The sequence below is a fragment of the Eublepharis macularius genome, chromosome 3 (genome assembly GCF_028583425.1).
Source record: "Eublepharis macularius isolate TG4126 chromosome 3, MPM_Emac_v1.0, whole genome shotgun sequence".
Taxonomy (NCBI): Eukaryota; Metazoa; Chordata; class Lepidosauria; order Squamata; family Eublepharidae; genus Eublepharis; species Eublepharis macularius.
The window spans coordinates 128327098-128341132 of record NC_072792.1 but is presented as its reverse complement, the minus strand read 5'-3'; the positions used below and the strand labels follow the sequence as shown (position 1 = coordinate 128341132).

General features: G+C 39.5%; 1 protein-coding gene across 2 annotated transcripts in view; it reads left to right on the top strand.

The window, feature by feature from the left end:
• Positions 1 to 14035, top strand: part of ILDR2 (immunoglobulin like domain containing receptor 2) — an 82621-nt gene that overhangs the window by 58399 nt on the left and 10187 nt on the right. The window contains exons 5-6 of one of the 2 annotated variants that reach the window (XM_054975059.1): positions 8367 to 8513; positions 10321 to 10497. In XM_054975059.1, coding sequence (XP_054831034.1) covers positions 8367 to 8513; positions 10321 to 10497 — 324 coding nt within the window. The remainder of the gene's footprint in view (positions 1 to 8366; positions 8514 to 10320; positions 10498 to 14035) is intronic. The other variant, XM_054975060.1, reaches the window with a different exon arrangement.

Here is a 14035-nt window from a genome sequence, read left to right as displayed (position 1 = left end):
GTGAGGATAAAATAGAGGAAGAAAATGTCATAATTAGATCTTTGTGGGGGGCGTGGCATCACCGTGGAGGAGAAAGGATGCTTAATGCAGGAGCTCCGTCCCCCCCACCCCAATTTCTCTTTTAAAATCATCACAACAAAGAGAAACGCACTAATTATGGGAAAGCAGATGTCAGAGAAAAAGAGGCACCAGGTAAAAGCAATAAAAAACTTACAGGAGTTTTTTCCGAGCTGGGAAATGGCATTGGAGTCAGGGAGACCGCAGGGAGAGGAAAACAAAATGGCGGGCGCAACTAAATCTGCTGAAATAAGCCCACTCTCTCAACAAGACAGTATTACTGAGTTGATAAAGCAAATGGAACAAAACTTGCTTGACAATATGAAAATGCTATCACAGCAATTTACAGCACAGTTTGCTGAAATGAAAATCGAAATAAATAAGGCAATTCAGAATGCTAATAAAGCGGTGTAACACAGCTCGGATAGAAGTCAAAGAGCTTCAACGTAAAAACACTCATTATCAGGAAAGATTATTAAGATTGGAAATGGCTGTAAGACAGAGGAATGTTAAATTTAGAGGATTTAAAGAAAATATTAATTCAAATGAAGAGTTGCCAACCTTTCTGGCTTCATAGCTAACAAAGCAGCTGCAGCGGAATGAAAATGCCTATAGAGCGGGTCCGTGGAATGGTGGAAAGAATAAGTTCCCCAGAGACATCATAGCTACATTTCAGGACGGGAACATTAAGAAAAAGATTCTTGTGACAGCCAGAGCAAGGGGAGCACGAGATTACAATGGAACCCCAATATTAGCCCTCACTGATCTACCACCAGAAGTACTGAGCAAAAGGAGAAAACTGAAAGGAACAACTGAAGCATTAAGGAAAGCACAAATAAACTATAAATGGATCAATCTTGTTAATCTAGAGGTCACACATCAAGATCAAATCTACAGAGCAACAGATCAAGATTCTAGAGAAGCACTTCTTAGAGCTGTTGGAACTGAGTCCACAATAGGAGTAGAGAGAAACCCACAGAAAAGAAGAATGCTTCCGGTTTGGGGGACTTCCGGTTTGGGATTCATGGAGGTCTAACGCAGCTCCATTTGTGGAGCTGACCGGATTGCCGTTTTAACCGGCCGGAGGGGTGAAAATAACCCGCGGCCGACTGCTCTCAGGCGGGGAGCAGGCAAAGAACGCTCAAGACCCTAGGGTGAGTTAGATCTCGGACGAGGGGGGGCTCTACACAAGGAGTCTCCCCCCCGATCCTTGAGGTCCCACCTTGCGACGGGTCGGCTATAATCTCTGCGGCAATTTTGGGGCCAATTCGGCTGGCATAAGACCTACATACCCAAGCTTCGATCGGGGAGGGAAGTCGAGAGGAGAATTTAAGATCGAAACAGCGATTACAACCCGAGAAAGCTGGAGAGAAGGTAAAGATCGCTATCTCTTGAAACGGGACAGATTGACAAAAACAGAGAGGAAAGAAAGTAGACTTTTAAACTGCAACAGACTAGCGAAAAGGAGGTGAAGACTCGGCAGGAGTTGTATTTTAAAAGAGACTAAGTTTAAAGAAGTTATTACAAAAATCGGACTATTGTTTTGAATACCTGTGGTTTTGGAGCTGTGGGAAAAAGACACCATCGCGAGACCTGCTGTGGGAAGACGGGAGACAGGAAGTGCGTAACAACAATAGAGTGGCTGGAGGGAAGCGGCCCTTGCCAAAGGACAGGAAGTGGGGAATCGCCATCTTTGAAAGTGGAAGGGTCGTGGCTTCAGCGGAAGAGGAAGTAGGCCATCTTGGATTATAATAACATAGAGAAACCATAGAGAAAAGACGCCCGACATTTTGGATATAAAAAATTAATTTTGGCAAAGATTGGGACATTTAAAAAAAAGGAAAACGTTTAATTATACGCCACGGAGCTGAGGAAGAGAGCAGATTCGTGGGAGCGAGCTAAAGCAAGCCCCACGATGTCGAAAAAAGAGTGGCAATCGGCAATAGAAAACTTGGACAAAAAACTTATAGACATGATGAAAGAACTTAAGGACACGAAATTGGAGCTTATTAAAGAGGTCAAGGAAGTTACACAGACAGTAAAGTCGGAGCTGTCAGAAGTGAAAAAAGGTGTGGAAACGATTAGCAGTGAATTACAAGGAACGCAGCAGAGAGTTAAAACAGTAGAAGACGCGATGGAGAATTTAATAGACACGCAACAAACAGAGATGAGGCTGGTGAAGGGGAGGATGTCAGTTGCAGAAACTAAACACATGGAGAAGCAGCTTCGTTTTCGTGGTCTGCCAGAAGTGGAAGGGAAGTCAGCGCAAGAACAGATGACTGAGGTGTTGGCTGATTACCTGGGGAAGGAGGAGGAGGAAATTGTGGCTATCCTAGATGTGGCGTATCGTGTGAACTCGAGAATTGCAACCCAGAGGAAACTACCAAGGGATGTGATTGTGCAGTTTACAACTAGAAATATGAAAGAGAGGATTGTGACCAAACAATTTCAAGATCCATTGGAGATTGATGGCAAGACGATTATTATAATGAAGGAACTGCCCAGATCAGTGTTATTGGACAGGAAAAAATATAGAGTGCTAATTCAGACTTTGAAGGACATGAATATCAGATACAGATGGGAGTTACCGGAAGGAGTGTCCTTTGAGTTTGGAGGGGCAAAAAAACGTATCAGATCTGAGCGGGAGATGGAGAGATTTATCAAGGACAATGAAAAAGACTTACCAACAAAACCATGAATATGGAGTGTAAAGTATTATCTTGGAATATAAATGGACTAAACTCACCGAATAAGAGAAAAAATATTTTTCATTGGCTACTAAAACAAAAATGTGATATTGTTTGTTTGCAGGAGACCCACATTAGAAAACAGGATGTAAAATATTTAAAATCTGGAAAATTGGGCAAAGAATTTGTAGCGGCTTCCAACAAGAAAAAAAGAGGAGTGGTGTTGTATATAAAAGAGGAGCTGCAGCCAAAATTTGTTATGAGAGATGTGGAAGCTAGATTTGTAGCAGTGGAATGTAATTGGAACTTAAAGAGAGTGTTGGTAGTCGGACTTTATGCACCTAACGGTGCAAAGGAAAGCTTCTTTGAGGACTTAAGGAAGCACCTAGACGATCTTGTATATGACCAGATAATTCTTGCTGGAGATTTCAATGGAGTGACAGATTTGGAATTAGACAAAAAGACTACAAAAGCACAAAAGAAAAGAGGACTATTGCCAAAGCTTTTTTTTGAGTTGATTCAACAAGAGACTCTCGAAGACGTATGGAGGAGAGAATATCCTAAAACCAAACAGTTTACTTTTTATTCTGCAAGGCATTTTACATTATCAAGAATTGATATGATCTGGGCCTCAAAGGACTTAGCGCTATGGACTAAGGAGGTAGAAATAATGCCGATGGTAGGCTCAGATCACAACCCAATTATGTGGAAATTTGGAAAAAGGAGAAAAAGGAAAGCCTGGAGAATAAATGAGGACCTGTTACAGGAAAGTGAGAATATGGAAACATTGAGAAGAGAGACTAAGTTTTTTATACAATACAACGTGAATAAAGAAGTACCAACCAGTAAAGTTTGGGACGCGTACAAGGCGGTTGTAAGGGGCATACTAATGGACTTAAATGGTAGAGCAAGGAAAAAGAAAGAGGAGAAAAGACAAGAGATTGAGGAGAAAATAAAGGCCAAAGAAGTACAGTTAAAAAAGAGACCAGGGAAAAAGAAAATACATCAGGAAATCAAAATTCTTCAAGAACAGTTAACAGCAATGAGTAACAAAGAATTGGAGTGGAACCTTAAAAGACTGAATCAAAAAGCTTTTGAGGGTGCTAATAAACCTGGGAAATATTTGGCATGGCAATTAAAGAAGAAAAGGGAAAAGAAAATAATAAATAAAATTTGTGAAGAAAACAAAACGTATTTGGAGCAGACTACCATTAGCAGAGCCTTTTATAAATTTTACGCTAAGCTGTATAATAAAAAAGAAGTAAACAAAGAATCAATAGCATCATATTTGGAGAAAACCAAACTTCCAGAGATCTCGGAAGCTTGGAGAAATAAGTTGAACAGTGAAGTAACTGATGAGGAAATAAATATGGCAATACAATCCGCAAATCTAGGAAAGGCGCCAGGGCCAGATGGACTTACGGCTAAATTTTATAAGACAATGGCCAATGAACTGGCACCATTCCTAAAAGAGGTGATGAACGGAGTTTTTAGGGATCAAAGAATTCCAGACACTTGGAGCGAAGCGAATATATCATTGATCCCAAAAGAGGGCCAAGATCTGACTAGCGTGAAAAATTATAGGCCTATATCACTACTCAATAATGACTATAAAATTTTTGCGAAGATATTGGCGGAGAGATTGAAGGGGTGGCTCTCGGAAGTCATAGAGGAGGAACAAGCAGGCTTTTTGCCAGACAGACAAATAAGAGACAACTTAAGGACAGTGATCAATGCTATTGAATACTACGACAAGCGTTGTGACAAAGAGGTTGGTTTCTTCTTTGTAGACGCTGAAAAAGCGTTTGACAATTTAAACTGGGATTTTATGTTTGCCACTATGGAAAAGCTACAACTGGGAGAAAGATTCGTCAGAGCAATCAAGGAAATCTATAGAGACCAGACTGCAGCAATTGTAGTGAATGATGAATTGACCAAAAAATTGACGATTAGTAAAGGAACAAGACAAGGTTGCCCGTTATCTCCATTGTTGTTCATTTTAGTATTGGAGATTCTGATGATACAAATTCGACAAGATGAGGAAATACGAGGAATAAAAATAAAGGACTACTCATATAAGGTCAGAGCATTTGCAGACGACATAATGTTAATTGTAGAAGACCCACTGGAGAACATGCCAAAAGTGATAGGCAAGATCAAGGAGTTTGGAGATTTGGCAGGTTTCTTCATTAACAAAAAGAAGTCAAAGATATTATGCAAAAACATGACTAAGCAGAAACAACAATTGTTAATGGAAACAACGGATTGTGAAGTAACTAGTAAGGTGAAATACTTGGGAGTTGAGCTGACTGCAAAAAATATAGATTTGTTCAAGAATAATTATGAAAAATTATGGACTCAGATAGAGAGAGACTTGATCAAATGGAATAGATTGAACCTGTCATGGTTGGGCAGGATTGCAGCAGTTAAGATGAATGTGTTACCAAGAGTAATGTTTTTGTTACAGACAATACCAATCATCAGAGACTCTAAACAATTTGAAAAATGGCAGAGGAAAATATCAGATTTTGTTTGGGCAGGCAAGAAGCCTCGAGTGAAAGTAAAAGTTTTACAAGATGCAAAGGAGAGAGGCGGAATGCAACTGCCCAATCTGAGACTTTACCATGATGCAATCTGCCTAGTTTGGCTAAAAGAGTGGATGACATTAAAGAATAAGAAACTATTAGCCCTAGAGGGATATAAAAAAATTTTTGGATGGCACGCATACCTATGGCATGACAAAGTAAAGGTCAACTCGATGTTCCTGCATCATTTTGTAAGGAGAAGTCTATTTACAATCTGGAAGAAGTATAGAACTTACTTACAAGAAGGAACCCCCTTGTGGGTGGTTCCATATGAGGTGATAGATCCGAGAGCTGTGGATAATGAACAACAATGTTTAACGTATAAAGAAATAACTAAGATTGAAGTATCTAAACTTAGAATAAAGACGCAAGAGGAACTATCACCTAACTATGACTGGTTTCAGTATAGACAGATTAGAGACTTATACAACTCAGACTTTGCAAAAGGGGGCATACGAACAGAGAACTCGGAACTAGAGCAGACCCTTCTTAAAGAAGACAAGAAAAGAATATCCAAGGTATACCAAGTATTGCTGAAATGGTATACTGAGGATGAGATAGTTAAAACACAGATGGTGAAATGGGCTATAAATTTCAATAAAGAAATAACAATGGAGGCATGGGAATACTTGTGGAAAACTACAATGAAGACAACGACATGTATTAATATTAAAGAGAACATTTTCAAAATGATCTATCGTTGGTACATGACACCAAAGAAGATTGCGCTAGGGAATTTGAATACTTCTAATAAATGCTGGAAATGTAAGAAACATGAGGGCTCCCTCTATCATATGTGGTGGTCGTGTGAGGTAGCTAGGCAGTTCTGGGGGGAAATAATAAGAGAAATGAGTGAAATTTTACAGTTTCAAATAAATAAGAACCCAGAACTCCTGCTGCTAAACTTGGGAATGGAGGGAATTCCAGCCCATCATAGGACGTTGATTTTTTATATGACTGCAGCAGCTAGACTTTTGTATGCGCAGAAATGGAAAGTACAAGAAGTACCAACTATTGAAGATTGGATCTACAAATTGCTGTATATGGCTGAAATGGACAAGATGACAAGAAAACTGAGAGATCTGGACTCAGGGCAGTTCAACACAGATTGGGAGAAGCTGAAACAATACCTGGAGAAGAAATGGGAGGTGGGAGGAAAACTGTGGCAGTTTGAGAACTACTGAAATATAATAAAAGTATAAAAGAGAGGGGTGACTTTACCGGGGGAGGAAGAGAAATGTGAATTTATAAGCAGTTAGATTAATTGATTGAGATATATATAGATATGTATAGGTCAACTGATAGAGAATAATTAATGATAAGGTTTAAACATGAGGATTGACTAACTAACAATATTTTCTTTCTTTGACAAGATCTATATGCACCAAACTGAATGTATAGAAGAGTTAAATTGATTGAGTATCTGAGGAGTTATATAGAATTACCATAAAAAGTTGAAATGAGTAATATATAGAGAACAAATCAAATTGTTTGATTTAAATGTGGGAAATTTTTATGGTTTATGATATATAGGTTTATATAGAATTATTCAAAACTGGAAAATGGGATAAATTGTTTATCTAAAGACGTATAGTTTGGGTGTATAATAATTAAAGGAGTTAATGATGCACTGCTTAATATAATGGAGAATGTATATCTGTTTTAGACAGAGGAAGTTAATAGAAGTAAGGGAAAAGGGACAGAGGGTGGGAAAGCTGTTGGAAGTCAACAAAAGGGGGGGAAAGGGAGGGGGTTAGAAACGAAAAATTAGGGGAAAATTGATTGTAATGTAAAAATAAAAATGTTCTAACCCAATAAAAAATTTTTCAAAAAAAAAAAAGAAAAGAAGAATGCTATCTGCTTTATCTCCTATTAAGAACAGTAAAATACCAGTTTGTTTGAATTAGCTGATTGTTTTCAATGCTCAGGACAAAATTTTCATGTTGTGAAACAAAAAAGAAGCATTTAATTAAGATGTCATAGGGGATGGGGATGGTGGGGGGATAGGGGGTATTGCATTTAGCCCTCACTGTCTTTTCCTGTTTTTGGAATTGGTTTTTTTTATACCAATAACCTGTTGGGTAACTACCTGCAGGTCACCAAATTCAGGAGTGTCTGTATGTTGGGGAGGGGAAAGGGGGGGCGGAGAGGGAGGGGATTGGAAAGACAGTAGAACTTATGGTTGTTATCTTTAGGGGAAAAAGAGGGAGGGAAGGAGGGTTTGTTCTAGTAAAGTTGTTGAGTGTTCTAATGATAGTTATATATAATTGCCTTTTCTCTCATTATTTTTAAGCTTAAGTTTATGGCCAAAGTTTGATTACTATTTTATGAAACATTTCTTAGATTACTCACTAGAAAGAAATCTTGTGCATTATACTAAGAATATCTTACTATGAACATTTATCTATTAATATCTTGGAACTGATTTCTTTAAAAATAATAATAATTAGATCTTTATACAGTATGGCCTTATTTAACTCATTTTTGGCCTAACAGTTCTATTCTTAGTATATTATTCTATCCAGTTAATGATCTGAGGATAGTGGAGAAAAAGTATTGTCCCACTGATTTTTCAGTTACACTCATCTATAACTGTAACACCATCCTCCATTTAACATATTACATGTTTCTCCACATTGATCCTATGAAATATTCTTAAAAGATTCCAGTGGTGAGATTCCTGAGTTTGATTTAGATTTTGACCATTTTTGATCCCTGGGAGCAAATTTTAAATAGTTGAGGCTGTGAGGTGAAGGCACAATTGTTGATTTTTAGCACTTTTTTGTTCTCATAATTATTCTAATAAAGTGTGGAAAAGAAAATATTAATGGTGACCCTTTCTTTCTGCACAACTGGTAGTTTAGATAAATTGTAAATTGACACTGCTTTCAGTATCTCCAAAAGGAATATTGAGGTTTTAGTAGTGTGTATATTTATTAATATTTAACTGATGAAAAATTAAAAGACAGATAATCAATCAACTCAACCTTCTTTCTTCCGTTGATGACTCCATGTTTTATACATTTCTCTATTCCAGAATGGGTGTTTGTGGGCTTGGTGATCCTGGGTGCTTTTCTCTTTTTTCTCCTGGTTGGGATTTGCTGGTGCCAGTGTTGCCCTCATAGTTGCTGTTGCTATGTCCGCTGCCCCTGCTGTCCGGATACCTGCTGCTGTCCACGCGCATGTGAGTGATTGCCTTTCAAAATGGACCAAATCATGAAGCAGCCTTTCATTTATCTTCTCTCTGAAAAAAACGCTCTTTCTTAGCCACTTGAAGAAGTTGCTAATCACCAGTGAAGTAGTGGGTTGGATCCAAACCAAGCTGGCAGTTTCCACCAATGCTCCTTTCCTGCTGAAGTCTCCCATTATGTTGTTGTTGTTGTTGTTGTTGTTGTTGTTGTTGTTGTTGTTGTTGTTAGGATCTGCTATCACTTAGAAACAGAATTTTGTGGGGATCAGTGGGCTGCACTGGCAGGGGGGGGCAGGAAAGACCTGTTTTGCTGATGGCAAATTTAGTCTGAATCTAACCCACTGTATCTATATTCTAGCAAGCCAAACACATATTAGTTGACTTTTCTCAGGACTGAGTTTCTCATAGAAACCTTTTTATTGATTGATTGATTGATTTTATTGATTCGATTTCTAGCCCACCCTCCCCACAAGCATTCTCAGGGCGAGTTACAATAGTATAATAATACAATAAAATATTTTAAATACATTTAAAATCAGAACAGAAGTATATGTACAGACAGTCTCAGATGGCGGCCTCCTCCATTCTTCCCGTACCATACTATAAACAAAACAAACAAAATTGGATGACCACAAAATATATTGGTCTCAGTATAGCTCTACTGACATGCATTTAGTTGAACATAACAATGAGTGGGTTCTTGATAGGTTTGGGCTACTAGCTGTTTTGAGGTTAAGGAACAGCTTGCTTGATGAGGTATGTCAGTATTGCTCCTGGTAAGAAATGTAAGGCGCATCTGTGGGCTTCAGACCTCTATTGCCTAGGATGAGTGTTAGGACCAAACAAGTTAGGACAATGAGAGATCCATGAACAGATCTCCCTTAGGTTTTTCAAGTTATTAACAATACAAATGCTCCCCCCCCCATGTGGATTAGGGCCTTGGCAGAGTAGAGAGAGGATGCTTTAACCCTTTCCTCATGCCAGTCTTCTAATGCGACCCCAGTGCTCTTTACTCACTAGAGTGGGACATAAAGTACAGTAGGGATGCCCTGTGTATTTCCTCTTTTAATACTTTCTAGTTGATAGGGCTCCCTAGCATTGCTTCTTCATGGCAGTGTTTCCTGCTCCCAACCCTCTTGCTCTTGTCTGCCCATTTGCCTGCCTGCCTGGTCTTCTTTCCTCTAGCTGTCCACTCACTCTCTCTTCTCCTATTTGACTATCCTTTACCATCTCTCTTGTGGCCCCAGCAGTGTTTTTTTCCCCTTCCCCATCCTTTTACCACTTTTATTTCTATTTCACCCACCTGCTGTTCCCCTCGCACAAAGCCTCCATGGCCTTCCCTTTCCTTGAGGAGACTGTGCAACTTTTGGTGCCATATCTGTTTGTACAGTAATCCCAAATACCACATAATTTCCGCCCCTCAAGATATCTACCCGTGCAGACATCAGTTTTTGGGGTGGTGGTGGTTACCTCCTTTAAGTTTTCAGAACTACCCTGATCCCAGCTGGCCCCATTGTGCAATTTTTTTTACCTACATGATGGGGCTGCACATTGCAATTAGATATATGCCTGGTGTAGTCCTATTTTCATTATGGCTTTCAGCTGATTTGCAGGAATGCCGTGTTTGCACATAAAAAATAAAAACTTGGTGTGGACAAGCCTTTGGAAGAGGTGACAGCTTCTGTTATTCATGTTCAGGCTCTAAGGGCAAAAACAGCTATGAAGTGATAATTGTGGAATACTGCAAAGTTCAAGGTCTAGTGCTTTGATAATTATTGACTCTTCCTCTTTTCTTCCCTAGTATATGAGGCAGGAAAAGCTGCAAAGGCTGGATATCCTCCAGCAGTTACATCAATCCCTGGGCCTTACTATATTCCCACAGTTCCAGTGGCTGGCGCCCCATCACATCCTGCCATGATGGAGAAATCGCACCTTCCTCCGTTGGCACCCAGCGAATCCGGCACAGGAGGCCAAAGTGGTAACCAGGAACTTTTCTGTGCCTTTTATTGTGTATTTTTCAGAACAGCCTGGAGCAATAGAGCCTCGAGTAGAAGCAAGACTGGGGAAATATATGTTTTCACATGTGATGAAATTGGCAAAGTAACAAAATGAATTTATGCCTGCAGAAAATGCATAGTTTCCCCATTCTAACGAAGGATGATTGAAGTTTAGGAAGGGATGTTTGCTCTAGGTTCTGCATTTGATTGTACTCTTGGTGGCAAGGCAACACATCTGAAGAGACTTTTGTATTCTTTTCATTCTGGCTCCCATGTTTTTAATAGGTATTTGCTTTCATGTTAGTTCTCCAGCCGAGACTACTTTAGGCTCTGTCCAGATGGCAGACTCCTGTACTGGTGGTGCAATTAGTGCTAAACCAGAAGTGAAGGAGGCGATGCTGTGAGGAGGAACTAGCGAGGCATGGATTTAGGCCACAAGCCCTTTAGAGTCCGTGCACTGGATTATGCAACGCATGCTCACCTCTCCTTTCTGCAGTTTGCTCTTACAAGGAGTAAGTGTTAGATATGTTGGATATCTATGCTTGAACCTGAAAATCCCTTAGTTTGGAAGCATATTTAGGGCTGATTCATACAGCGCAATTGACCATAGCTTCTCTTACTTGTTTTCTTTCCTCTCACACGAGTGATGGAATGCACTAAACAAACCACTTTGGGTCCCGATTAGGGAAGAAAGGCCGGGTAATAATGGCATAACTAAATAATAAATAAATAACTGTTGCAGCTGTTTCTGCAGTGCAAAAGTACATTGTGCCACCCCTCAGAGCCCAGGAATAGCCACTGTGGCATTCTGAGCCTATGTGGCTCACATATCACACTGCTCTTTATGCATAGGTGATTGGGATACGCTCTGATATTCTAACAGCCCTTAAGGACTGGTGAGGGTTTGTTTGTTTCTTAGAAATCCCACTTACCTTTTAAAACAATGGCACTTTAATTTTTCCTACTCTGCATTTTTAGCCTTTTCTATCATGAGCCTAGTTAGGCTCAACTGACGAATCTGTGGGTTTGCACAACTGTCTGAAGCAAGAAGATACCTGTTCTTCCTGTGTCTCAACTCTGCCACTCACAGGCAATATTCATAGTATTTGGTACAGGGACTGTCCATCCATGCATCGGTCAGAGCAGAGAGAAAAATTTGCTCTAATTTCTGTGCAGGCTAGGTAATGCGCTACATATCTTGAAGTGCTACATGTCTTGAAGTGACCCTGATCTGTGGTGATTTGTTTTGTTTTTTAAAAAATAAGTTTTGTACCTATACGCCTGCAATCCACTGCATACTTGCTTGGTGGTGACCAGGCGTAGTATGATCCATCTCTTTAGAAGTAACTCCCATTAAACTCAGTGAGACTTGCTTCCAAGTAAGTACGATTAGGATGGGGCCACATGCCATTTTCCCATTCTTGGTAGACAGCCACAGAAGCCATTTAGCAGCGCTACCACACAGTTCTCGAGGATCAAAACCTTACTTTATAATCTCTTGAAACTGCAGGTGGCATTTTGGAAGGAAAAATCTAATTGGTAATAGTCACAAACTTGACTTTTACCACAACACCACATTGAGATGACATTAGTGAAAAAGCAATTAGTGATCATATGCCAGCAATAAAGCTTCTGTACCCTTGTGCTAGTGTACTGACCTTCAGGAGGATTGTTAGAAAAGTCAGGCTTCTAATACTCTGGGCATATGTGCTCTCCTGCACACAACATAAGAATAGAAGAACTAATGAGAGCGGAGCATTTCTGAGTGGGAAATAAGCCAGCAGTTGGCTCAAAGCAGAAATAATATCCAATGAAGGAATCATCTTCCTCAACAGAGTATTTTGAACTGCACATCAATACTTCAACTTTGTGCACTTTAAAAAAAAAATTAAATGTCACTGCATAAACTGTAATCCTGGGAAAATCAGAGCTTGCCTAACACGAAGATGTATTCTAAAATAAAGTTGCACATTTCAGTGTAATCAGATCTGTCATGGGCCTAATTCTCTGCCTTCAGTTATGCACTGGCTGCATACTTTGTAAAAGACCAATGGACCCTCCTCCCCACCCACAGCTTCTTATATCTCTGGATCCAACACATGCAATGATTATTCTGTTATGTCGCTTACAATGATTTCTTCTGATTTTATATGTACGAGCCCATGGAATGACAGGCCAAATGACTGAATTACAAGAATTTTACTAGTGATGGTAGAATGGTGTACCTTTTTAAAAAGATGTTGAAGTGCACCTAATTGTAATAGAAGCAGGAGAAAAGGGGAGGTACAAGGAAGAAACATTGAATGTTTCTGTATAAATTTTGGTTTTTTGTACATCAGTAGTAATTCAGTAAAGGATATTACGTTATGCAGTTTCATCTTCCACAGCTCAGTCTTTGCATGATTACTCAGAATAAGTCACATTGATTTCAATTTGATTTATTTCCAATTAATGATATGTAGAATTGCAGCTTTGGAACTGGAATGAAGGGAGCATGCCCTTACCATTGACAGCAGAAGCAACGGGTGTTGACCAGGGGTTTAAAATTAATATAGAAAATAGAGCCTGCAATCCTATTCTGATTAGATTTATTTAAGATTGCTCCTAGAGGATCTGTCCTTATGATCAAACCACTTAAGGTATGTCTGCACTAGCTCATTTTCAAGTGATCTTTCATTTGACACATTGTGAACAGCAGATCATATTTCACAACTCAGCCTATATTCTGTCCTGTTCATTGGCACTTCCTCCTGGTTTCTTTGTGTGAAAGTTCAGCAGTGGGTTGGATTCCACAAATATATTCCAGTAGCAGAGATGCTTTCCTCTGGTAGAAGGAAACTTTACCACGGGAAAGCCTCTTCTTTAGTTGTGCAGATCTGGAAGATCCAACTCTGTATCTTTACTTAAGATTGTTTAATAATTAGGACTGGTATCAGAAGACAGAGTCCTCAGAAGAAGCCATGTCCACAGCATCCAGATGTCCATCTCTGGCCAGATCCCCCACCTGTTGCTCTTTGCTACCATTCTCACTTGCCTCCCTACTTGGGCAGATGAATAAGTCACAATAGTGGTGAGGAGCAAGCTATGGCTTCCAGTTTGTTTACCTATCTGTTGTCTGAGTGAATGGGTGGTGATAGCAAGGAACTACCATGGCAAAAGAGAGGCCTAATGGAAGAACATGGATCTGACACTGGCCTTACTGATAAAAGTTGTATTGCAGAAAGTCTTCAGGCACAACCATCTGTCTTGGTTAAGTTATGCTCTGCTTTTTAGTTAACCATAACTTCACAAAGCAAAAATGTATTATGAAGAATAAATCTTTTAAATAATTGAAAACTGTTTGAATTCTTTGATGTCAAGCTGATAAAAGCATCTGGTGTCGGAGATGCCTTCAAAGGTTAGCCATAGTCTAGACTGGTTCTTACAAGCATAAATATGTCAAGGACTGTGAGACAAGTAATAAAGACGTAGGCAAGGAGGACCTAAAACAATGCTTATATCTTGGAGTCAACTCATTGA